Source organism: Oryctolagus cuniculus, chromosome 5 (genome assembly GCF_051225735.1).
Source record: "Oryctolagus cuniculus isolate XC-2025 breed Fujian yellow rabbit chromosome 5, ASM5122573v1, whole genome shotgun sequence".
Lineage (NCBI taxonomy): Eukaryota > Metazoa > Chordata > Mammalia > Lagomorpha > Leporidae > Oryctolagus > Oryctolagus cuniculus.
In genome coordinates, this window is record NC_142871.1 from 102,656,592 (window position 1) to 102,683,347 (window position 26,756).

At 39.7% G+C, this 26,756-nt stretch overlaps 1 protein-coding gene across 1 annotated transcript in view; it reads right to left on the minus strand.

The window, feature by feature from the left end:
• COL19A1 (collagen type XIX alpha 1 chain) overlaps positions 1 to 26,756 on the minus strand; it is a 406,965-nt gene that overhangs the window by 216,286 nt on the left and 163,923 nt on the right. The window contains exon 13 of the mRNA XM_051855528.3: positions 3,828 to 3,881. Within this exon, the coding sequence (XP_051711488.2) occupies positions 3,828 to 3,881 (54 nt within the window). The remainder of the gene's footprint in view (positions 1 to 3,827; positions 3,882 to 26,756) is intronic.

The window sequence follows — 26,756 nt, forward strand, 5'->3', positions numbered from 1 at the left end:
GTAAACAGCTTCCGCACAGCTGCCTCCAGTTCAACTAATAAACTGTAGGACTTGCTCCTGATTGGAGGAGAGCAGCGTACTCGGCGTGTGGGCAGCCGAGTTGGGATTGGCGGAGGAGGACTATAAAGGAGGAGAGAGACGGCATGCACCGGGAACATCTATGGGGAACATCTAAGGGAACCCGTGCAGCCCCCGAGAAAGCCGGCCGGCGGTGTGCCGCTCCCCTGCGGAAGTGGGGAATGCGGCCAGGGGGAACTGCCCTTCCACGGAGGTGGAAGGGATAGTAGCCAACCCGGGAAGAACCAGCAGCAAACCCGGGGAGGGCCAAGCAGACAGAAAGAACAGCGCAGGGTTTAGTGTCGCTCCTCCATGAAGAGGGGGAGCGACACCTAGGGTGATTACTGATGCCACAAACAAGAGTGTCAATTTGTTAAGTCAACAACAGGAGTCACGGTGCACTTACTCCTCATGTAGGATCTTTGTCCTTAGTGTGCTGTACATTGAGATTTAATGCTATAACTAGTACTCAAACAGTATTTTTCACTTTATGTTTCTGTGTGGGAGCAAACTGTTGAAATCTTTACTTAATGTATGCTAAACTGATCTTCTGTATATAAAGAGAATTGAAAATGAATCTTGATGTGAATGGAAGGGGAGAGGGAGTGGGAAAGGGGAGGGTTGTGGGTGGGAGGGACGTTATGGTGGGGGGGGGGGCCATTATAATCCATAAGCTGTACTTTGGAAATTTATATTCATTAAATAAAAGTTAAAAAAAATTATTTGAAAAAATTCTTTATTTCAATCCTAACACTATCTCTGTGAACTTCTGAGAAAAATCTTTGTTTTGCCCCCTCTGTCTCAGAGAGCCTACATGGGTTGTCTTTTACAACACTGTAGTTAACTTCTTTTGTTGAGTCTACCTCTCTCACAAGTTACCACCTTCCAGATGGTTGAAATGTTGGGCTACTTGTGAGTTTTCACTCTAGTCAAGGGCTAAATCATATGTATTTTATTTGAAATATCATCCCCTGTATCTTTCTTTCCACTGTTATCCTTGTTTAGGCCATAATTACTTACATTTTAAACTATCATAGTAATTGCTCAAATGAAAATTCAGGAGGTAGTTCATTGAAAACCTACTCCAAATAGTTACTAAGTACTAGGGATTCCAAGCCAGTGTCTTTGCTGTCATACAGAGTACAACAGAAAGAATCGAAAATACAAAGTTCTATCCATTTGAGCACTCATTGTGGAATGAATATTTATTTAAATACTTTATTTAAATAAATCTCTGGTCAGAAGAGGCAGTGTTATGGGACAAATAATCAGGCCCTTGCAGCTCTCTGCCTGGATAGATAGCCAATTCAGCAGAGGCGAGTGTTGATAAGAAGAACGAGTTTATTTAAAGAACCCAGCACCTTGGGGAAAGAGATCTCTTGATCCAAATGTGCTCTTTCTACAGAACAAACCACAAAAGGGGTTTTAAAAGACAAGGCTAGCTTCTAAGGGAGGTTAGAAATACTCGGCTGGGTTCCTGTTTTGTTTTCCCACAATGCCTTCCATGTAGCAGAGATTCTAAAAACATGAATGGAGCTGGCTCAGTGGGTTAAACCACCAACTGCAGCACCAACATTCAATATGGGAGCCATTTTGAGTTCTAGCTGCCCCACTTCTGATCCAGCTTCCTGCTAATTCACTTGAGAAAGTAGTGGAAAATTGTTCAAGTCCTTGAGTCCTGGACCCACATGGGAAACCTAGATGAAGCTCTTAGCTCTTGTAGCCAGGTGGGGAGTCAACCAGCTATCAGAAGATCTCTCTCTCCTCTGTCTCTCCCTCTCTGTAATTCTGCTTTCAAATAAATAAATAAATCTTTTTTAAAAATCTGAATGAATGCTCAAATCTCATGCCTTTAAAATCTGTAATCTTAATAATCTCATTTTATTAAGTCACAGGACATTACAGGGACTTTAGAATCTATTCTAAGCCTATCACTTTATAGATTCTGAGAACTAATTTGCTCAGTTAGTGACAGACCTGGGACACAAACTGAGCCCCAATTTTCTACTCTAGAACTTTTATTACCATCCCTGGTTCCTCTAGTGACAAGTAGAGAGGGGAATCAAATGCTGTGTTTACGTGCATGGGCCATTCACTGTTCTGATGTTTGAGGTACTTTAACAGTTCATGGACATTGGAATTAAGGTACAAGTTTAGTCTTATTTTTCTTTTAAAGATTTATTTGTTTATTTGAAAGGCAGAGACATAGAGGCAGAGGCAGAGAGAGAGGTCCTCTATCTGCTGGTTCTCTCCTCAAATGGCCACAACAGCTGGAGGTAGGCCAATCCAAAGCCTAGAGCTTCTTCTGTGTCTCCTAAGGGGGTGTAGGGGACCAAGGACTTGAGCCATCCTCTAGTGCTTTCCCAGGCCATCCAGAGAGCTGGATCAGAAGTGGAGCAGCAGGGACTTGAACCAGCGCCCACATGGGATGCCAGCACTGCAAGTGGTGGCTCCATCTACCAGTTACAGTGCCAGCCCACCAGTTTACTTTGAGGCAAAACAATTAAAATCTATGTAGATTTTTCCCCATAATCTGTGTTTTCTATAACTTTTTGAGGACTGCTTATAAGCATGGATTTCAAAACGTTTTTTTGCCAAAATCATCTTATTTTTTATTTCATTTTCCATGAACTGTTTGATGAGCCCTTCTATAGATTTCAAGAAGATGCAGCACTCCTCTAGCCACCAGCCACTGGTGGTAGCGCCCATTCTCTAGTGTGGGAACATAATTTCAAAGGGGGAGAGGACATAAAGGTTGTGTTCAGGATGTGAGTGATGCTTCTTAGAAGACGGTAATGCTGTTGGGGGAGGTGACAATTGATGTTAATTTCTGGGGTATTTCTCTTTTGGGGGTAAGCCGACTCAGACTCAGGTATTCCCTTACTTTGTGCACAAGCGATTGGTCTTTAGCCTCCTTTTGTACTCCAATGATCTGTCACCTACAAGTCAGTTTCATAAATCTTCTAGAGTCCTAAGGAATTGAATATAGCCTCCTATGGTGTTCCTGTATCCTTTATCCTCAGAGTAAGTAGTGGGGCCATTAGGTTCATTTAAAAATATTTAAATGAGAAAAGGAAACTGAGGAAAACAATAACTCTCATTATGCATATTTTCTCCAGTAAAGTTAGCATATCTGCAATATAATAAACAGTGAGCTTCAAGGGAAGACTCACTTTTGGTCCATCCTTCAAATTTCACCCTAAGAACTGGAATGAAGTTCTGTTGGGACAGTTGTCGTAAGTAGAGGGAGGGAGCTGACTGGGGTGCAATATGTCACAGGCAACGGGATCCCTGCTCTTGAGGAGCTGGCACAGCGGGAAAAGCAACACATATACACAGTTTCCCTTTTCTTCTCATCACTGCAAAGCTATCAACACAGACTTTCTGATTGTACAGAGATATGGGGTGAGGTAAAAGGTGCATTCTGGGTGACAACACAGGCACAGTAAGAAGAAAATCTGTAATAATATAAGAAAATGGAAAACTGAAGCCTCAAAAAAAAAAAAAACCCACAAATCAGAAATAGCAAAGAAGGAAGGGCTGGTAAGAATAAACCCACATGTGAAATATGCATGTATAAAACAAAGAACTACCTGTAACGAAACTAAAGACCTTGGGCCCCTAATGAGCCATGAAGAAAAACAATCTCGATTCTTAATTTTGTGTCATCATGGCTAGTTGTGCCAAGGATACTGAAATCTTAATAGCATTCAATAGTACAGTATATGGGCAAAATGTAAAAAGAATATTAGAAACAGAGTTAGGCTTACATCTTGTCCATTAAGGCCAGCCAGACCTGGGTCTCCTTTTGATCCTTTTTCACCCTAGGAAAAAACAGTTGTGCAATGAAAAATGTTATATCTGAAAACCTTCATGAGGAAAAAAATGGAAGTCTTACCTCGTTTGGATATTCCTAACCATTTGATTACTCTGCTAATCCCTTGAAAGAAACATTATTAAAGAACAATTCTGAGTCCTAAAACCAAATATAAGTTTAAAGGCTAAAAAAAGAGAAAGCTATACTTATAAAAATGTTTAAAAGGTAGAAATGGAACAAGGATCGTTTATTTTTTATAAGCAAGAAAGAACTTTCTAGAGGACAATTTGATGACAGGTGTCAAGGATCCTACTTGGCAATATATATCAAGGATTTGTTCATTTCATTAGGCCTAGTGATTTTGCATCTAAAATTAAGTACTAAAGAAATAATCAGAAATGAAAAATTTTAGTATCAACATGTTGAGTACAATGATATTTATAGAAGTGAGAAAGAAACATCTAAATGCCAAGAAACAGAGAACTGATTAAATAACTTATGGTATATAGGCATGAATGGACTATCATCCAACTGTGAAAATGTTTATGAATTTTATTATATACTATGTAAAAATTCTGACTTGTAAGACACAATGGATTGACAAATACAGTGAATGAACGTTAACCAATGTCTATTTTTATTACCTTCAAGTTAAAATATAAAACAGTGCCCTATATGATGCCTTTGACATAGATATTCTCAGGCTCTGTTCTCTCAGACTCTATCCCTCAGCATAGTCTTTGCCTTGCTTTGATGATTACAAATTAACCTTGTACTAAAGACTAATTCATTGAAATGAGGGAGTTTTGTATCAGGTCCAGTCTTTGCATAGGCTCTCAAATCACAAGATTCATGAGATCATTTATCTCCTTCACAGATAACATCCTGGATTTAGATTCTGTGTTGGTGCTGGTGGTGTTGTTTTAAACAGGAATCCCTGGGCCTTGAGCAAGCGAGGTGTTAGGCATCTGCATGTTTTCCTCAGATTGGCTGGAACCCAATATGCCATCCCCAAATTCCTGAAAGAATAGAACAGCCATCCTACTGCTGACCAAGCAAAGGAGTAACACAAATACTACAGACCAACCAGAACCTGCACGTGGGCTGATCAGATACCTTTTGATTCCAACTTCAATCTCTAAGATTGCTTCCTGTTTACCCCTCCTTGGAGTCCAGGAATTAATCCACTGCTGCCCTACTCCTTGTTCTGTGATTTGCAAAGTTAAATACCTACTTTGTTCTACCACCCCAGTGTCACTAATTAGCTTGTCTTGCAATAGTTGAACAGAGCCGGGTTTGGGGTTTCCGCCAAAAAAAAAGGTTCAAGATGGACACAAATACAATTGTCTGACACTACCCAAAGTGACATAACACTGTGGATTAATTACATTAGAAAAGGTGTGGCCAGCGCCGCGGCTCACTAGGCTAATCCTCCGCCTTGCTGTGCAGGCACACCAGGTTCTAGTCCCGGTCGGGGCGCCGGATTCTGTCCCGGTTGCCCCTCTTCTAGGCCAGCTCTCTGCTGTGGCCAGGGAGTGCAGTGGAGGATGACCCAAGTACTTAGGCCCTGCACCCCATGGGGGACCAGGATAAGTACCTGGCTCCTGGCTTTGGATCAGCGCAGTGCGCCGGCTGCGGCGGCCATTGGAGGGTGAACCAACTGCAAAGGAAGACCTTTCTCTCTTTCTGTCTCTCTCTCTTTCACTGTCTCACTGTCCACTCTGCCTATCAAAAAACAAAAAAGAAAAGAAAAAAAAGAAAAGGTGTAAACTTTCATTGGCACATCCTGGTGATCTATATTTGTAGTCATGATCTCTATTTTTTTTTAGGTATATTTTTATTTATTTGAAAGACACAGCTACAGGCCAGTGCCATGGCTCACTAGGCTAATCCTCCGCCTGCGGCGCCGGTACTCCGGGTTCTTGTCCCAGTCGGGGTGCCGGATTCTGTCCTGGTTGTTCCTCTTCCAGTCCAGCTCTCTGCTGTGGCCCAGGAAGGTAGTAGAGGATGGCCCAAGTGCTTGGGCCCTGCACCCACATGGGAAACCAGAAGGAAGCACCTGGCTCCTGGCTTTGAATCGGCGTTGTGTGCTGGCTGTAGTGGCCATTTGGGGGATGAACCAACGGAAGGAAGACCTTTCTGTCTTTCTCACTCTTTCTCACTGTCTAACTCTGCCTGTCAAAAAAAAAAAAAAAAAAAAAAAAGCTACAGAGAGAGGTAGAGGCAGAGAGAAGGAGAGGTCTTCCAACCCTGGTTCAATTCCCAGATGGCCACAAAGGCTGGAGTTGAGCCAATCCAAAGTCAGGAGCCAAGAGCCTCTTCTGGGTCTCCCATGTGAATGCCAGGGCCATCTTCTGCTGCTTTTCCAGGCCATAGCAGTGAGCTGGATAGGAATTGGAGCAGCCAGGACTTGAACTGGCGCCCACATGGGATGCCGGCACTTCAGGGTGGGCTTTAACCTGCTGTGCCACAGCACTGGCTCCTCATGATTTCTATTTTGTGCCACTATAGTGACTGTTATTCTTGTCTTTCTATTTTCTATTTTTCTTCCTTCATATTTTTCTATAATGAATATTTCCACTTTAAAAAATATTAGTGACCAGAAAACACCCAATTTTAACAGATGATATATTAGATACTCTATAAAAAAGCATGAATACAGTCCTGATCATCTAAGACTATATATTATTATCATATTAGAAAAACAGGGACCAACACCATGGTGCAGTAGGTTAATCCTCCGCCTTTGGCACTGGCATCCCATTTAGGTGTCAGTTCTAGTCCTAGCTGCTCCTTTTCTTTTTTCTTTTCTTTTCTTTTTTTTTTTTTTTTTTTTTTTTTTTTTGACAGGCAGAGTTAGACAGTGGGAGAGAGACAGAGAGAAAGGTCTTCCTTCCGCTGGTTCACTCCCCAAATGGCTGCTATGGCTGGAACTATGCCAATCCGAAGCCAGGAGCCAGGTGCTTCCTCCTGGTCTCCCATGCGGGTGCAGGGCCCAAGCACTTGGGCCATCCTCCACTGCACTACTGGGCCACAGCAGAGAGCTGGACTGGAAGAGGAGCAACTGGGATTAGAACCCGATGCCCAAATGGGATGCCAGCGCCTCAGGCAGAGGATTAACTGTGAGCCACGGCGCTGGCCCCACTGGCTGCTGCTTTTCCAATCCAGCTCTCTACTATGGCTTGAGAAGGCAGTGGAAAATGGCCCAAGTGCTTGGGCCCCTGTACACACATGGGGGGTTTGGAAGAAGCACCTGGCTCCTGGCTTTAAACCAGCAAAGCTCTGGCCATTGTGGCCATTTGGGGAGTGAACCAATGGAAGGAAGACCTTTCTCTCTGTCTCCCCTCTCACTGTCTTTAATTCTCTCTCTCAAATAAATAAATAAAATCTTTAAAAAAAAAAAAAAAGAAAAACAGGAACTAGTTAAAAATAACTTGATCACTATGTGTTTGTGTGTGTTCTCCTTATAAACAAAGGTGCATAAAACACATTCAGTGAAATACATGTAAGTTTAAATGAAGCTGGGTATTTTAAACTGAAAATGGAAGGGTGAGGAGTTACTCTATATGTATGCTGTCCATTGTAGTATTCACTAGTTTGGGGCTGGTGCTGTGATGTAGCTGGTTAAGCTGCCCCCTGTAGCACTGGCATCCCATATGAGAGGCAGTTTGAGTCCCACTTCCGATCCAGCTCCCTGATAATGCACCATGGAAAGCAGCAGAAGATGATCCAAATACTTGGGCCCCTGAACCCATGGGGGAGACCTGGAAGAAGCTTCTGGTTCCTGGCTTCAGCCTGGCCTAGCTCCAACTAATACTGCCATTTTGGAACTGAACCAGCACATGAAAGACCTCTCTCCCTGCCTCTCTGTAACTCTGCCTTTCACATAAATTAAAAAAAAAAAAAAGTATTCACTAGCCATAGTGCCTATTTAAATTAATTAAATACACTTTGAAATGCAGTTCCTCAGGTGCCCTTAGATACATTTTAAGTGTTCAATAAAACCTACTATATTGGACTGTGCTGATTAGAATATTTCTATCATCACAGGCAATTTAATTGTACAGTACTGATGTAGAGGATGCTATATATGATAGAAAGTAAAATATTAATTCAAATGACCAGGGAAGGAACTTGGCACAGTAGTTAACTTGCACTCGGAATGCTCACATTTATCAGAGTGCTTGGGTTCGAGTCCCATCTCTACTTCCAATTCCAGTTTCCTGCTAATGTGCATTTTAGGAGGCAGCAAGGGGTAGCTCTAATAGTTGGGTCCCTGTGACCTATGTGCAAGACCTACATTGAGTGTCAGGCTACAAAAAAGTATTCTGCAGCCACACAATGCACAGCAAATCTAGACATCTTACTGTTGCTACTTAGGGATCCAGATATTACTGTTCTACATTTTGTAGTGAATAAATCAGGCCAAATGCCATCACCTGTAAGTACTCAATTTATTTGAATTCAATGATAAATTGAAAAAAAAAGGAAATTAGATACTGGAAATAATCTTGCTACAGAGAGTATGTGAAAATACTAGTCTTATAAGAAAAAAATTTTAATGAGTGATAACAACAACTGACAAAAAATTTGTGGATGCATAAATGTCTTTGTGAATAAAACTTACAACTACTTTTTGTTTTCCTTCTTTACCTTGGAATATTTATAGCAAAAGACAGTGAAAAATTAAATAATACTTGAGATATGGTATTCTCTTATTTGAAATATTTATTACTTTTGCTGGCACCGCGGCTCACTAGGCTAATCTTCTGCCTGTGGCACCGGCAACCCGGGTTCTAATCCTGGTCGGGGCACCGGATTCTGTCCCGGTTGCCCCTCTTGCAGGCCAGCTCTCTGCTATGGCCCGGGAGTGCAGTGGAGGATGGCCCAGGTGCTTGGACCCTGCACCCGCATGGGAGATCAGGAGAAGCACCTGGCTCCTGGCTTCGGATCTGTGCAATGCGCCAGCCGCAGCACGCCGGCTGCAGCGGCCATTGGAGGGTGAACCAACGGCAAAAGGAAGACCTTTCTCTCTGTCTCTCTCTGTCCACTCTGTCAAAAAATAAAAAAAAAATAATAAAAAATAGAAAAATAAATATTTATTACTTTTCAAATCAAGAACTACTCTATCAGTTCTTCCAGAATAAAACTTGGCAGCACATTCTAAACTCATGGGGAAAGGAAGCTGCCATTTATGTGAATATTTTTATTATTTCACTCACGCATTCAAAGAAATAAATACTAAAAACAAAGTCAGAGGATCAGAAACACAGAAGAAAATATCTGTTTAGTTGGGGATCAGAAGCAATGTGGTGTTTCAATGTTGGCATAAAATGTATTCAAGTTAATAAAATCAAGTGAAACTTCTGACAGTGGAAGATAAATGATGCTATTGATATCACCAGTAATTTATGTATTTTAACCACAAATGAATACAGTCATTACTTAAAATAATAGTTTCCATATATGGAAAATATTTATTAAAGAGGTATGTGCCTATGAGGAAATTTGCAAGCTTGACTGTCTAAAAATGTTAAATAATGATAATATGGAGAATAGTTTATTTTATGTGGGATTTATGCTGTGTGCAGGAAGATGAGAAATGTTGGAAAAGCTTAAAACAGAAACATTCATATTGCTTTAAACAAATCCTTAGCATATATCTGCAATGGCTTTTTTAAATTATAATTTTTAATAAAAATTAAATATGAGGCATTGTGATGAAATAACATTCATAAAACAAGGTATTTATTATTTTTATGATACTTCTATAATGTTTACTATGTGCCTTGCACTGGTTTAATCATCTTGAAATTCTATGACAACTTCTGATAAAAGCAGGCCTAGTTATTTCATTTTCTGGGTGAGGGAACTAAAGACATAGGGGTTAAGTCAAGTGCCAAAGGTCCTTAGTTCAACCTGGATGGTATGGCACAGAGTCTGTGCTCTGAAACTGTTAAGTTCATTGTTTTTAAAACAGATCAGGGATAACTGAATATTGAGTATATTCATAATTCTTCAAAGGAGGCACAGTCTCTCAAGTTATCCTCCAGCATAGGGAATAAAAATGTAAGCTGGGTACTGCTACTATCACTGGTGAGTATATAACTGGCAGAGGAATGGTACCCAAAGTCTGACATTTATGTAACTATCTATGTTTAACAATCAGAGGCAAGTGGCCAATCTCTCCTTCAACCCCTTCACCCTCAGTCCCGCCAAATACAAATGTCTCCAGGCATTGTGAAACATTCCCTAGAGGGCCATTTCACCTCCAGTTAAGAACTTCCAATATAATAGATATAATATGCTGCAATAAACATCAAATTTATTAGGAATAAAATGTGCCATCTTGTGTTCAAGTGAATTCTGCATGGATTAGAGAATCAACTTAAAAAATTATTAAAGCACAAGAGACAGCAGAGGTGAAGATAGTTCAGAGCTCATAGTAGGGAAGTGATCTCTAGGCATGGAACTAAAAATATAAATTCACATGAGAGAAAAAAATTAATACACTTGACAAATTTTAACATCAATTTTTAAAGCAAAGATTCTGTAAAGTAAACAAAAGGTAAAATGATAAATTGGAGAAAACATCATATGGTAGCCTAATATTCAATATAATTAAAATGCAAAGAATTTTTATCATTCATAACTAAAAGCATAATATTCCCACTGGTATCTGGCAAAGGATACAATAGCCAATTTATGACCAGAAATGCAATTCAAATGCTAGATGACAATTGGCAACATTTTAACTGGTATTAATCAGGTTATTCATTGGGTCCAGGTGATTGCTAAAACGTCTCCTTATTAAATTCTAACACTCTTTGAAAAAAAGGAGTGGGGATTCTGTACCCAGATAGGAGAAAAAAGTATATGTTCAAGTGATGCATAGCCAATAAATTCCAAACAAAAGAAAGTTAACAATAGTAAACATCTGTTCCTTTCTTCTCCACTGAAAAGAAAATGAGTAAAAACAAAACCACAACATTAAAGATTTAAGCTAGAATTAAAACTTATTTGACATCAGATGTTAGAATGAAGAGTGAATTTAGATTGTTTCATGGTGTCTGACATAACTTCAAAAAGAAGAAAGATTCAAAAACAAAACCACACAACATCTCCAGAGACTTCTCTGAAAATACAGTAAATTATTCAAGTCTGGAGGAAACTTAAATGCAATTCTAACCAAAGAAAAGAGGGTACAGGGGATCTAGATTATATTTAAGATTTTTCCAGTATTTATCCTTGTTCAAACCAAATTCAAAAGTAAATCAAAATTTAATAACCATGCACACAATATTTCAATGCCTTGGCCTACAAAATACTACCCTTGGGTATTTTAGTAAATCTACAGATTTACAGAGTTCAATTTTTATTATGCATAATGCTGATAGTTATTAATATTGATAAGTGTTTTATTTATATACCTGCAATAATGTGATAGCTTTTGTCTCATCAGCCTAACTATTCCAAACTCTGTTAAGTGTTTTATATACTAAGGGTTCCTTTCAATTTTAGAAGGAACCTTACAGGAGCTTTCGTACCTGTTTATTGATGATAAACCAATAGCTCAGAAGACATAAATAATTTCAAACACAGAGGATATAAGCAACTTTCATGGTCAAAGAACTCTTATTATTCCAAATATTTTACTCAATTACTATGACCCCAGAGGAACTTTTATTCAATAGGTTTAACTTTGTACCACATCCCTGTGGCCCACTTCAATTTTCAGCTGAAGCTGTGGCGGACAGTTCCTACAGAGTCTCAGATGCTTGGCAACATTTCACCTTAAGCTCACCCCTCCCTACTAACTTTGGATTGCTACCTCTGGGATTTTTCTGAAGTCAGGGACTTTGCTTTTCCTGGAAAAGTAGCCTAGAATGGTTGGGGGGTTAGTGATCCTAGAAGTAGTCCTCCATCAAAGGGGCACAGGGGCTAGTGGATTAATGTATCAGTTTTCTGTCCTGAAGAGGGACAGTTCCAGTGTGTACTCTATGGGCTTTTTTAGGTCACCAATAGGCCTCAGTCCCAGTTGCCCACAATGGTAAGCAGCTCAAATATGCACATTCTAATTAGCTTTCCCTTGGATCCTGACTTTTTCTTTCCCATTCTCTCACTCTTGAATCTTGAGAGCCCTCCTAAGTAAATTGTCATTAAATTATGGCCTCAGGGGTTAGAGTTGGGGCATAGCAGGTTAAGCCACCATCTGAAACAGGCATCCCACAAGTGCCCAGGTTTGTGTCCTGGCTGCTCCATTTCTCATCCAGCTCCTTGTTAATGCATCTGTGAAAGCAGCGGAAGATGGCCCAATTGTTTGGCCCCTGCACATACGTGGGATAACTGGAAGAAGCTCCTGGCATCAGCTTTGCCCTATCCTGGCCATTGCAAATATTTGGGGAGTGAACCACCAGACAGAAGCTCTTTCTCTGTAACTCTGCCTTTCAGACAAATAAACAAATCTTTCAAAAAGGAGATACTTTAAAAATCATAGTCCCAGATTTTGTTTATGGGGAACCTAAGTGAAGAAAGTATCCATTTTCACTAATATCTTTTTTTCTTAAAGATTTATTTATTTGTAAGTCATAGTTACAGAGATACAGGTATTCCACCCCTTAGTTCATTCTCCAAGTGGCCACAACAATCAGAGCTGAACCAAGCAGAAGCTAGGAGCTTCATCAGGGTCTCCCACAAGCATGGCTGCGGCCTAAGCACTTGGGCCATCTTCTGCTGCTTTCCCATGCAATTAGCAGGGAGCTGGATTGGAAGCCGAGCAGCCAGGACATGAAGCAGCACCCATATGAAATACCAGTGTTACAGGAAGCAGCTTTTCTGCTATACCACAACACGGGTCCCAGTCCCAAATGGCTTCATTTTTGTCCATATCCCTGTACCGTCAGATGGACTGCTCTTCAACCATTCCTCTCAACATTCTCCCTCCAGATCTTTATAATGTAGCCAAATTAATTGAAGCTAATTACCCATATTTGCTCTTGTTCTAGACTGCTAACTATGCCCAAAGAAAAACTATACAGTTGGGCAGACTGGTCCAGGTATAAATTCGTGACTTCTACCTTCATCCTAGGCTCTTAAACTCTACTATTCCCTTCAAAGTTCTGGTATTATGATTTATGCTCTTACTCTCAGATAATCTTGCTTCCTTCAGAGAAAATAGAAACTGTCACAGAAGCCTTCCCTTACTGCCATAAAACTTACATATTCACTTTTATGAATACGGTCCTTTTCCTTGTTTTATGCGTTGGTCCATATTATTCAATGTTAATCCCTTACCCCATCCCTTAATCCTATCCTATTCGGTCTTTTCACAGAATTGATGGTTAAAATTATATACCCTTTTCTGAATCATCAACTTCCTTTTCCTAATCACTTCTTTCTAACCACAGCGAAATATGGAACAGTGGAACAGAAATCTCACACTTTCATCTCCTATCATTTCCTGCTTCTTCTGCCAGCTCCCATTTCAGATGCACTAAAAACAGCCTCCCCACACTTCCTTTATGCATTATATTGTCTCCTACTTTGCAGTGCACTTCACACTGACTTGTTCCCTCACTGTTCCTCAGACACTGTTCACATCAAGGTATAGATGGCCTCTATCAGACACCTTTCAGTCTTTTTCTTTCTTCACCTATCAGGAGCATTTGGTGTGTGTTTTTTTTTTTTTTTTTTTTTTTTTTTTTTTTTTTTTTTTTTACCAGAAATACTTGGCTGCTGAGACAATGTGTTCCTTTGTTTTTTATTTTGCTCCTATAGCCATGTTTTCTTATTTTCATTTTTGTCCTATCCTTTAAACATTGCTGTTTCCCAAGGATCACTCCCAGCTTCTTATGTTTTCTCTCTTTTTTAAAAGATTTATTTGGGACAGAACCCTCCCAAACTCCTTCTAAGAGGCCAACATCACCTTAATTCTAAGACCAGAAAAAGATACAACAAAGAACTATAGACCAATATCCATGAAGAACACTGATACAAAGCTCCTCAACAAGGTACTTGCAAACTGAATCCAACAACCATGAAAAAGACCATCTACCCTGACCAAGTGGAATTTATCCCAGGAATGCATGGATGGTTCAACATATGCAAATCAATAAATGTGATACCTTACATTAATAAACTGACAAATACAAACCACAGGATCTTCTCAATAGATGAAATCTTTTCTCAATAGATGAAATCTTTTGATAAATACCTAAGGCAAAATGGGTATGGAAGGAACAGTCTTCAACACAATCAAAACAATACATGACAAACCCACAGCCATTCTTATTCAATTGGGTAAAGCTGAAACATTTCCACTGAGATCTGGAACCAGACAAGGATGTTCACTTTCACCATTGCTATTCAATATAGTACTAGACATTTTAGCCAGAGCCATTAGGCAAGAAAAAGAAATCAAAGGGATAGAAATTGGAAAGAAGGCAATAAATTATTCCTGTTTTCAGATGACATGATCTTATCTATAGATGAACCAAAAGATATCACTAAGAGATTATTGGAACTCATAAAAGAATTTGGCAAAGTTGTAGGTTATAAAATCGACACACAAAAATCAGTAGTATTTGTATACAAAAACAACTCCATGGCTGAGAAAGATCTTGTAAGATCAGTCCCATTTATAATAACTATAAAAATTTAAGTACTTTGAAATAAATTTAACCAAGATGTGAAAGATCTCTACAGTGAAAATGACAAACCATGAGGAAATAAATAAAGATACAAAAAAAAAAATGGAAAAAATCTTCCACGTTTGTGGATTGGAAGAATTGATATCATCAAAATGTCCACACTACTAAAAGCAGATTCTATCAAAATACCAAGGACAGTCTTCTCAAATCTAAAAAACAGATTGTAAAATTCATATGAAAACACAAGAGCCTCTGGAGAGCTAAAGCAATCTTAAAGACAACATAAACAAAGCTGGAGGCAAAACATTACCAAATGTCAAGACATACTACAGGGCAATTATAATCCCATGGTACTAGTACAAAAATAGACATGTTGACTAATGGAACAGGATAGAAACACCAGAAATGAATCCACGTACCTACAACCAACTAGTCTTTGACAAATGAGCTAAAGTCACTCCCTGTAGAAAGGACAGTTTCTTCAACAAATGGCACTGGGGAAATTGAATGTTCATATGCAGAAGTATGAAATAAGAACCCACCTTTAACCTTATAAAAATCAACTCACAATGGATCAAGGATCTAAATCTATGACCTGATACCATCAGCTACTAGAGGAAAACATTAGGGAAACTCTGTGACATTGGCACAGGCAAAGACTTCTTAGAAAAGACCCCAGAAGCGCAGTCACTGAAAGGAAAAATAGACAAATTGGATTACATTAAGGTAAGTAGCTTCTTCACAGCAAAGGTAACACTCCAAAAAGTGAACAGGCTACCAACAGAATGGGAGAAAATATTTGCTAACTGAGCATCTAATACAGGACTAATATCCAGATATATAAAGAGCTCGAGAAACTGAGTAACAAAAAAGCTAAATAATCCAGTTAAGAAATGGGTAAAGGACATGAACAGGCTGAAATACAAATGTCCAACACACATGAAAAAATGGTCAGGATCAATATTCTAAAGGGAAATACAAGTGAAAACTACAGTGAAGTTTTACTTCATCACAGTTAGAATGGCCATCATCCAAAAATAAAAAAAAATGATAAATGCTGCTGAGGATCTGTAACACATTGTTGGTAGGAATGTAAACTAGTATACCCATTATGGAAGACAGTGTGGAGATTCTCCAGAAATCTGAAAATGTACCATATGACCCAACCATCTCACTTCTGAGGCAGTGGCGCTGTGGTGTAAGCAGGTAAAGCCGCCGCCTGAAGCATAAGCATTCCACATGGGCACCTTTTCCACTCCCAGATGTACCACTTCTGATCCAGCTCTCTACTAATATGTCTGGGAAAACAGTGGAAGATGGCCCAAGTCCTTGGAACCCTGCCCCCATGTGGGAGACCCAGGTGGAGTTATTGGCGCTCTCTCTTGCTCTCTCTCTCCCCCTAACTCTGGTTTTCAAATAAATAAATATATCCTTTAAAAAATTTATAGAAAAGGGAACTCTAGCATGCTGTTAGTATGAATGTAAATTAATACAGCCATTGTGGGAAAACTGTGTGGCAGTTTTCAAAAATTCAAAAATAGAACTACTATATGATCTAGCAATTCCACTTCTGGGTGTACATACAAAGAATATGAAATCAGACTGACAAAGAGATATTTGTACTTCCATATTAACAATATTCACTACACTCCAGACATGGAAACAATCCAACTGTCCATCAGTAGACAAAATGAATAAATGAGTGGATAAAAATGTGGTAATACAAACAATGGAATACAACAGTCATAAAATATGAAATCCTGTCATTTGAAATGATATGGATAAAACCGAAGATCATTATAGTGAGTGAAGCACTGAAAGATAAGTACTACATGATCTGACTCATTTGCAATCTAAAAAGGCTGATCTCATCACAGAAGTTGAATGGTGGCTACCAAAAAAGACTGGAGAGAGTAGGAGGGAGGAAGAAATGGGGAAAGATTACTTAATAGGTACTAAGTTATTGTTAGATGTGATCTCAGAGAAGTTGAATGGTAGTTAGCAAAAGCTGGGGGGAAATGGAGTGAGGAAGGGCATGGGGAAAGATACTTTAACAGGTATCAAATTATAGTTAGATGAGAAAGAAGCCTGGTGTCCCATTGCACAGTAGGGTGACTTCTAATGTCCTATGTCTTTTTCTAACTGAAATGCTCAGAAAAAAAATTATGAATGCTTTTAAAATCATAAATATTGGAGAAAATATGTTTATCCCAAATGCAACTTTATACAACACACACAAGTATTTAAACATTTCACAGTACATCATTAATATGTGTAATTTTATGTATCTGTTAAAAATAAAAAATTACATTGTAAATAAATGGTGAAAAAATCATTTATCATATTCATATAAGTAATCTATATTATCTCCTAGTAAGTATGTGGCTCATCATTCCATTAGCACTTTTTTTTTAAAAAAAGATTTATTTATTTATTTGAAAGGCAGAATCAAAGAGAGGTATTGACAGAGAGAGAGAGAGAGAGAGAGAGAGAGGGAGAGGTCTTCCATCCACTGAGGTTCTCTCCCCAGATGGCCATAATGGCTGGAGCTGGTCAATCAAAGGCCAGGAGCTTTTCCAGGTCTCCCATATGGGTGCAGGGGGCCAAGGACTTGGGCCATCTTCTTCTGCTTTCCCAGGCCATAGCAGAGAGCTGGTTAGGAAGTGGAGCAGCCGGAACTTGAACTGGCACCCATATGGGATGCCAGCACTGCAGGCAGCTACTTGACCCACTATGCCACAGCACCGGCCCCTAACACTGTCTTGCAATTGAGACACATTTGATTATCCTTTTAGTGTCATACCTAACAAACTTTTGCCTAACCCAAAGTGACAAAGAATTTATTCTATTTTTTCTTCTAGGAATTTTATAGCTTTTGTTCTAACAATTATTTATATTATCTACTTTAATTGAAAATAGACTGTGTTTTTTTAAAGATTCATTTATTTATTTATTTGAAAGGTAAAGTTACAGAGACAGGGAGAAAGAGGGAGGGAGGGAGGGAAGGAGGGAGGGGGAGAGAGAGAGAGAGAGAGAGAGAGAGAGAGAGAGAGAGAGATCTTCCATTTGCTGGTTCATTCCTCAAGTGGCCACAATAGCCAGAGCTGAGCTTGGTCAAAGCCAGGAGCCAGGAGCTTCATCCAGGTCTCCCACATTGGTGGTAGGGGCCCAAGCCCTTGTGACATCTTCTGCTTCTTTTCCCAGATCATTAATTGGGAGCTTTTTCCAGATCATTAATTGGGTCAGAAGTGGAGCTGCCAGGATGCAAGCCAGCGCCCAGATGGGATACCAACATTGCAGGCAGCAGCTTTACATGCTACACCACAATTCCACTCTATTCTTTTTTATTGATCTACTTGTCTATATGTTAATATCATACTTTCTTGATTATTTTATCTTTACGATAAATATTAAAACCAGGCAGCATTAGTTCTTCAGAGGTTTGTTTTGTTTTGCTAATTGCTTTCTCTCCCGAGAGGCCCATTGCGCATATGTGGGTATAACTGTTGTTACCTCAAACTAAGCTCTTTGTGGCTCTGTTCATTGTTTTTTCAATTTTTTGGTTTGTTTTCTGTGGGGAGCAGCTCGGACTAGACTAAGTTACTGGAATTAAGACTTATTCTGTGCATCTGCTCTCCCACAATATGGCGCTGGGAGAGGAGAAAACAGCTTCTACGCAGCTGCCTCCAGTTCAACCAATAAACTGTGGGACCTGCTCCTGATTGGAGGAGAGCAGCGTACTCGGCGTGTGGGTAGCAGAGTTGGGATTGGTAAGAGGACTATAAAGGAGGAGAGAGACGGCATGCACCAGGAACATCTATGGGGAACATCTAGCTGAAGGAACACCTGTGCAGCCCCCGAGAAGAGCCGGCCGGCGGTGTGCCGCTCCCCTGCGGAAGTGGGGAATGTGGCCAGGGGGAACTGCCCTTCCACGGAGGTGGAAGGGATAGTAGCCAACCCGGGAAGAACCAGCAGCAAACCCGGGGAGGGCCGAGCAGACAAAAGAACAGCGCAGGGTCCTGTGTCGTTCCTCCACGAAGAGGGGGAGCGACATAATGGTGCCGTGACTCGGATAGGAAACCTGACTCGGATAGGAAACCTAACTCGGATAGGAAACCTAGGATGGATATGAAACTTAGGAGGGAAGAAATGACTCGGATTAGGAAACCTAGGACGGATAGGAAACTTAGGAGGGAAGAAACGGGAAGAAATGGGAAAATACCGGAGAGAGAGACTAGCAAAGAGCCTAGGTGCCGGAAGAAGCTATTGAAAGCCTAGGCATAGACTCGGATATGGACTGTGGGAAAGAAGTTAGGATTGACAGCGAAAGTGAAAGCTTTCATAGACTCGGATGCGGACTATGGCGGGGAAGCTAGGAGATTGAAAGCGAAAGTGAAACCTGGAGGAGGCTTGGACTCGGATACGGACTGTGGGGAGTAGCCAGGAGAAATGAGAGGAATATTGTTGGAAGAAAACTTAAGGAAACATACCGGGTAGAGAGAAATGTTAGGGAGGATGAAGCCGCGAGTGCAGGCCAAGCCATCTTGGAATTCTTCAAGTCACCCCGGGGAGCAAGAGGCGAAGATCTGGAACCAGAGGCAGAGACGTGGGCCGCCAGGATTCGCCAGGTTAGTCCGGGGAACTTGGACTGAATGCCGGTGGTGGCGGAAACATTCGCGGAAGCCGCCGCGTGCAGAGAGAGCACGGGGCGTTGGCGCGAGGCCGTGGTGCGGGCGCGAAGTGCGTGGAGACCGCGGAGCGTGCGCGCAGAGCTGGGAACCCGCCGGCGGGGCGAGGCGCCGGGAAGCCTCGCAGAGCCGTGAAGCTGCCGCGGGGCGAGGTGCCGAGAAGCAGCCTCAGGGCGAGCGCCACCGGGAAGCCACAGGGATAAGAGAAACAGAAGTTTAGAAGTAAAAGTGAGAGAAATAGGAATGCTGGAAGATAGAAGTAAAATGGGAGAAATAGGAATGCCCGGAGATAGAGAAATAGAGAAATAGAAAGGCCTCCCTACAACACTGCACTGTGAGAGCTTGGATTCGGTCTGCCTGATTAAGTGAGGCGATGAGCACGATGAGCACCTGCGGCGGCTAGCAGCTTATGTGCCGCAGGTCACCGAAGACAGGCACGAATTAACATCAGTAAGGCTTCCCCACAATACAATATTAAGCTTGGATTCGGTCTGCCTGATTTAAGGCGGTAAGCGCCAGCAAGCAGCTCGACCAGAGTATGAGCTGCAGGTCACCGAAGATAGGCACGAACCAACACTAATAAGTCTCCCCCACAATACGGCAATGAGAAGGCTTGGATTCGGTTTGCCTGATAGAGCTTGTAAGTCCCCTGCAGGCAGAGCAGAGCATGCGCTGCAGGGCACCGAACACAGGCACGCATCAGCGCCTAAAAACCTCCTCACAACATGGCGAAGAGAGGACCCGGATTCGGTTTTCCTGATTGATAGGACTTGTAAGAACCTGTGGCAACTCTAGCAAGTAGAGCAGAGTGTGTGCTGCGGGACACCGAAGACAGGCGCGTATCAACGCCAAAAAAATAAAAAGAAAGGGGGATCTGTGGGGAGCAGCTCGGACTAGACTAAGTTACTGGAATTAAGACTTATTCTGTGCATCTGCTCTCCCACAATATGGCGCTGGGAGAGGAGAAAACAGCTTCTACGCAGCTGCCTCCAGTTCAACCAATAAACTGTGGGACCTGCTCCTGATTGGAGGAGAGCAGCGTACTCGGCGTGTGGGTAGCAGAGTTGGGATTGGTAAGAGGACTATAAAGGAGGAGAGAGACGGCATGCACCAGGAACATCTATGGGGAACATCTAAGGGAACCCGTGCAGCCCCCGAGAGAGCCGGCCGGCGGTGTGCCGCTCCCCTGCGGAAGTGGGGAATGCGGCCAGGGGGAACTGCCCTTCCACGGAGGTGGAAGGGATAGTAGCCAACCCGGGAAGAACCAGCAGCAAACCCGGGGAGGGCCGAGCAGACGAAAAGAACAGCGCAGGGTCCTGTGTTGCTCCTCCACGAAGACGGGGAGCGACAGTTTTCTGTGCTTTGGATTTGAGATTTGATAAATTTGACTGTTCTATATACAAGTTCTCTTAGTTTTTTCTTCTGCCCCTTTGGGTCTTCTATTGCCTTCTAATTTTTTAACTTGGGTTATTGTACTCTACATCTCTAGACTATCCATAGCATCTATGTCTCCATTGATATTCTCTATTTGTTAATCATTATAATTTTTAAATTATTTATTTGAACAGAGCATTCTCTAATTCTTAGAATATATTCATAATATTTCGGTAAACTTTCTGCTAAATGTAATATATGGGACTCTGGCACACTTAGTTTTTACTGAATGCTTTTAACTCCAAGAGTATCAGTCACATTTTCCCATTTCCTTTATATGTCTATTAACATTTGAGTTTACTTGTCTGGACATAAACTGTTGAATTTGTCTCAGATATGGTGAGAAATCATTAATCTCTCTAATTTACCATTTATTGTTTTTCAACTGATATCCTTGGGATCACTGTGTATACAAATATCTTAGTCATTATCACATAGCTCGGACAAGTCCTTAGCGTCCACCTTCTTCTAATCAATATGGGTATGTTGAAGAATAAATTCAATGGTGCAGCCCTTTCTCGAGTCTTCTTTAGCTTTTTCTTTATTGGGCTAATTTTGTCTCCCCTACTTTTGTATAAACTTTTCTAGTCACGCTTCTACTCTTTCCATTTTTAGGTTCTCTCTCTCTCTCTCCCCATATATATTAACTTTAAACAATATAGACAATGTTGTAAGCTATGTTTCATGTTCTTCTCGTCTATTTAGATGGAAGTAAATCTACTAGATAAAGGACATCAGAAACACATTTCTGGCAAAAAATGACCTAAATGAAAGATCTCTGTGAGTGAGATCCCAGCGGAAAGAACAGGCTATCAAAGAAGCAGGTACCTTTCTCTGAAGGGAGGAAAGAACTTCCACTCTGACTATGGCCTTGTCTAAATAAGATCGGAGTTGGCGAACTCAAGAGGCTTCCATAGCCTTGGCAGCTCATGACAAGAGCCTCGGCTGATCACTGACATCATAAATAAGAGTGCCAATTGTTAAATTAACAACAGGAGTCACTGTGCACTTGCTTCCCATGTAGGATCTCTGTCTTTAATGTGTTGTACTATGGGATTAATGGTAAAAATAGTCTTCAAACAGTACTTTATACTTTGTGTGTCTGTTGAAATCTTTACTTAGTATATACCAAGTTGATCTTCTGTATATAAAGATAATTGAAAATGAATCTTGCTGAGTCTTGGGAGAGGGAGTAACAGATGGATGGTTTGCAGGTGGGAGTCTAAAAGTTGTACTTTTAGATTTTATATTTAGTAAATAAAAGTTTTATTTAAAAAAACATTTCTTGTGAGAATGAGGTTTAATTGTTTCAAGTAAACAGGTTCTAGTTAACTGTTTAACAATTTAACATCTAAAAATACTTTTTAGTTTACATTATTAAGAATAAGTTATAAAAATATTATTTTAAGCAAACCTACTTCATCTAAATGTTGTAAAATTTGAAAATGCTATCTATATACTTATGCATAAAGCACTAATTTGCATAAAGGAATTTGTTGAACAAAGAAAGCTTTAAGGTAGATTTTTCCAAATAAATTGTTTCTAACTTACAGATATTTATAAGCTTAGCACCTTATACAGCTTTAATTTGAAACTAATTCAGTGCTTTGCTATTACTGATGATAATAATAAAAATGATGAAACAGAAGTGACTGATTATGTCTCTGGCAGACAAATATGCACTAAGATAGATCACAGGAGTTAAAAAAACTGCCCACCCAGGGCAAAGGCTCCACCTGGGATCTATTAAACTGAGTCTAGTGCTCAGAAACAGAGAGTCTGATTCTCATTCTGTATCTGCTCCAGTTGCTGTCTGAATTTTCAAAAGCTTTTTGCACTGTTAGCCTTTGGGATTTTTAACAGATAAAAGCAAGTAAATACTAAGCCTTCCTCAACAATAATGTTAAAATACTAAGATAAAATAGAATTTATACTCATATTATGGGGCTATTCTATGAATTACATTCACTTAGGTTCATTGAAAATGATGACATCATTGTACCACCGGATGAATTGAGATAAAATTTAAGATAAATTTGTGTTGAGAGTTCCACTGCTTTTTGAATAGCTGATCTCAAAGAGACTTTGTCTTGATAAAAAACCTATTTGGTTATGTAATGAAGTATTTATAATTCTTTTAACACAATGGATGAGTGCTAATTACATTTATGACATGGACCTAATTGAATATTTTAAAGAACTTTAATTTGACAAAACAAGTTCTATAAAATCAGCTTATATAAATTTCCTTTAGCAATTACAAATATAGGTATCTTTATAATTATAGATGGCAAATATAATTTGGTTCATATTTTGTGTATGGAGAACAAATCTTTCATTGATGTATCACACATTATTTCTGTTTCTTCAAATTATTCTTAACACAAGAATATCAGTATAATTATTTTAGCTGGTCCTTGGAGTTGAAAATGCAGACACTTTTTTTGTTTTGATATGCTAACTTATCCACAGCATAGTCTGGTTAAACAACATATTGTTTGACTTAAACCATCTATTACCAAATTTTCCTAGTCTTGGCTATTCATGGTTGATTTGGCTAATTATTGTGACAGAAAAGCTACCGACTGACATTTACGTGAACTGTTTAGAATTCTCAAGTCTTTTAAAAAGTAGCCTTTGAGAACTAATTGTTTCACATCTGTTAATGTAGACTCAGAATTTCAAGGTTTCTTAACTGATTTTGTGGTACAGAGCAACTTACTGTTGCTATAATTTCTGTGGATACTAATACATGGTGGTAAATTAGTGCATCTGTAGATGGTCCCCACAAACATGTTGGCAAGATGGTACATCACAGTCCACCCTTTCATTTTACTTAGAATTGTAGTTAAGTACATCAAGACTGGCAAATAATAAGAAGCAAGTTATTTGTAGATTAGCTAGAGGGGAAGAAGGGGGGAGGGGGAGAGAGGGGAGAGGGAGAGAGAGAGGGAGGGAGGGAGGGAGGAGAGAGGGAGAGAGATTTGAATTTAAGGAGGGAGGCATCAAAACAGTAAGTCCTAAGTAGTGAACTATTGACAACAGGGTACTTTGAGGAAGCCAGACCAAAGAGGTGACAGACCATGAGGAGGTGGACAGACCATGGACAGAGCATAGCAGAATCTCAGATGTGCTAATACAGGCCCATTCCTAGAAATTATTAGGCTCGTCTGTCTCTTCTCAGATGTTCATAAGCAGATACACGGTAGGCTGTTCACAAATGTCTCCTGAATGAAATATCAAGATAATCTTGAGGAAAATAATGTCACGTTAAATGCCGACTCTCAGGCTAATTTGGAACAAGCACCACATCTAGAATACATTCTCAAAACTGCCAGTTCATCTATGTGCCAGTGCTATAATTTCCAAATTACAGCAATGTCTGCAATAATATTTCAGGCCCTTTCCAAAATTCTCTATTTCATTTCATTTTTGCTGATGAGGAAAGGAGATGAAAATTTATATTCATCTGGGAGTGGCAATTCAGGCTGCAGCAGCTGTTGCCTGGGAATCTGGTGGGAATGACAGCTCTAGAAGGAAATTCTCCACAATCATCACAAGCAGTCTCAGTGGGGTGCAAAATCATTGCTCTTCTTGTTGGCTCTAACTTGTTCTTGTTGGACCAGCACACATGTTTTAGGGCTCTCTCCTTTACTTGTTTGGGCATTAAAACTTCTGTAACTTTTCTGTAAATTACACTCAATGTGAATTAATATGTAGAAAGGAAAGAATTTAACACCAGTAAATCCACAATTTTCTGAGCTTTGGTTTCCTTATCAATAACTTGATCCAATACTATCATCAATCTCCTGCATATATCATATGTTCTCCCTGATTGGTGACAACTAACTGAGCACCAAAAAGGAAACCTCCTGAAGTGAAATGGACACTATGAGAAACGGTGACTTGATCAGCCCTTGCCCTGACTGTTGATGAACAACTTAATATGTTATCCTTCTTAGTATTTTTTTTTTGTTTGTTCTACTTAATATTTTTGGTTGAATTCTATAATCAATACACAGTTATTCTTAAGTGTTGAAACTTAATGGAAAAGTGATTGCTGTTAAATATAAGAGTGAGAATAAGAGAGGGAAGAGATGTGCAATTCGGGACATGCTCAAGCTGACTTACCCCAAACGGTAGAGTTAGAAACATACCAGGGGATTCCAATTCAATCCCATCAAGGTGGCATGTACCAATGCCATCTCACTAGTCTCAGTGATCAATTTCTGTTCACAATTGATCATAATGATAGGGCTAAGAGCCAAAGGGAGCACATAAACAAGACTAGTGTCTGCAAATACTAGCTGACAGAATGAAAAAGGGAGAGAACGATCCAACATGGGAAGCGAGATACACAGCAGACCCATAGAATGGCAGATGTCCTAAACAGCACTCTGGCCTCAGAATCAGCCCTTAAGGCATGCTAAACTGATCTTCTGTATATAAAGAGAATTGAAAATGAATCTTGATGTGAATGGAAGGGGAGAGGGAGTGGGAAAGGGGAGGGTTGCGGGTGGGAGGGAAGTTATGTGGGGGAAGCCATTGTAACCCATAAGATGTACTTTGGAAATTTATATTCAGTAAATAAAAGTTAAGAAAAAAGAATTCCATTGAAATTATTTATGTAAATTTATGAAGTTGACAACTGTTCTGTGGTTTAAAAGAGAATGTACATATTCGTAGAAAATATGCACTGAAGTACTTAGTTGTAAAGGTCCATGATCTAAGGAGCTTAATGTTAAATCATCTAGAAGACACACACAACACACACACATACACAAACAAGAGGACTTCAGAAAGTACATGGAAAATGAAGTTAAAAGATAAGTTTATTTTGGTGCTAAACATTTTTGAAATCTCTGAATAGCTTTTTCATAATATATATTTTCCATAAAATTTTTGATGGCCACACACACACAGAAGGGAGCAATATACTAAATATATATATACACAATAAATACAAATATATGAGAAATAACACAATGATTCACTATATGAGATAAAGGAATTATAGGCATTTTCTGTACTATTTTTGTAAAACTTCTGTAAATTTGAAATTATAATATAAATTATTATAAAGTTTTAAAATATTACTTTGTCAGAATTATTATAAAATTTGTGGATCAATTTTTCTTATTGAATCTGACTGAGGAAACTCATCCAATTTTATGTGCGGAACCAGAAAATACATTAAATTACTTTAGATTTTCAAACTCCATACTAGGCAAATTATTCTCATTAAATTCTTAAAAGGTTTATCTAATTATAAATCAGCTTACTATTGCAGTATTAAATTATTAAACAAAATGGATTGCATGACAACTTCATGTAAGGCACTATGCCAAGCACTGGGGATATAAAGACCTAGTGTTGCTGTTGGAGAAGACCGATATCCAATAATTGCCAAGGAATCCACAATGTTGAGAGTTAACAGGGATGAGGGAAGTACTACAGGTATATGTAGTCAGGAGCCTTTATGTTGCAGGCAAAATAAAAAAATTTTATTCCTTGAAGTGTGGTTAGATCATAAATAATATGCAGGTGCCTGAACACTCCTTACAGAGAAGCTGTCAAAGATGCCTGTTCCACTGAGTTGTGAGCTGAAATCTCAGGCAGTCCACTCTGACCCTCTTGGGATATAAAGCATCCCTTTGTCCCAAGTATCCATGCTGCATAACCTTTCCACGCATTGTTCACTTAGTTATTACTAGATCAGCTGTGGTGGTATCACAATGATTGGGTTTAAGTAACCTATATTTTATTTAACCATATCCTCAAAGCACAAGAGGAGTAATGATACTCATAATTTTATTATGATGTCTTTTTTATAATTGTTCCACTTTATTACTGATGTTAATATCTTATTATTTATAAATTAAGCTTTATCATAAGTATGTACATATGTGAACAAATACATTATATACAGAGCTCAGTACTATCCACAATTTCAGGTACCCACTAGGGGCCTTGGAAAGTATCCCCTTGAAAAGAAAACTATTGCAACTACTCTGTCTTATGGGATAGTGCTATTTATGGTGAGAGTGATTTTATCAGATACTGGAAAGAGAATCAACAGATATGTAGTAGGGGTCCCTTTATTATATATTT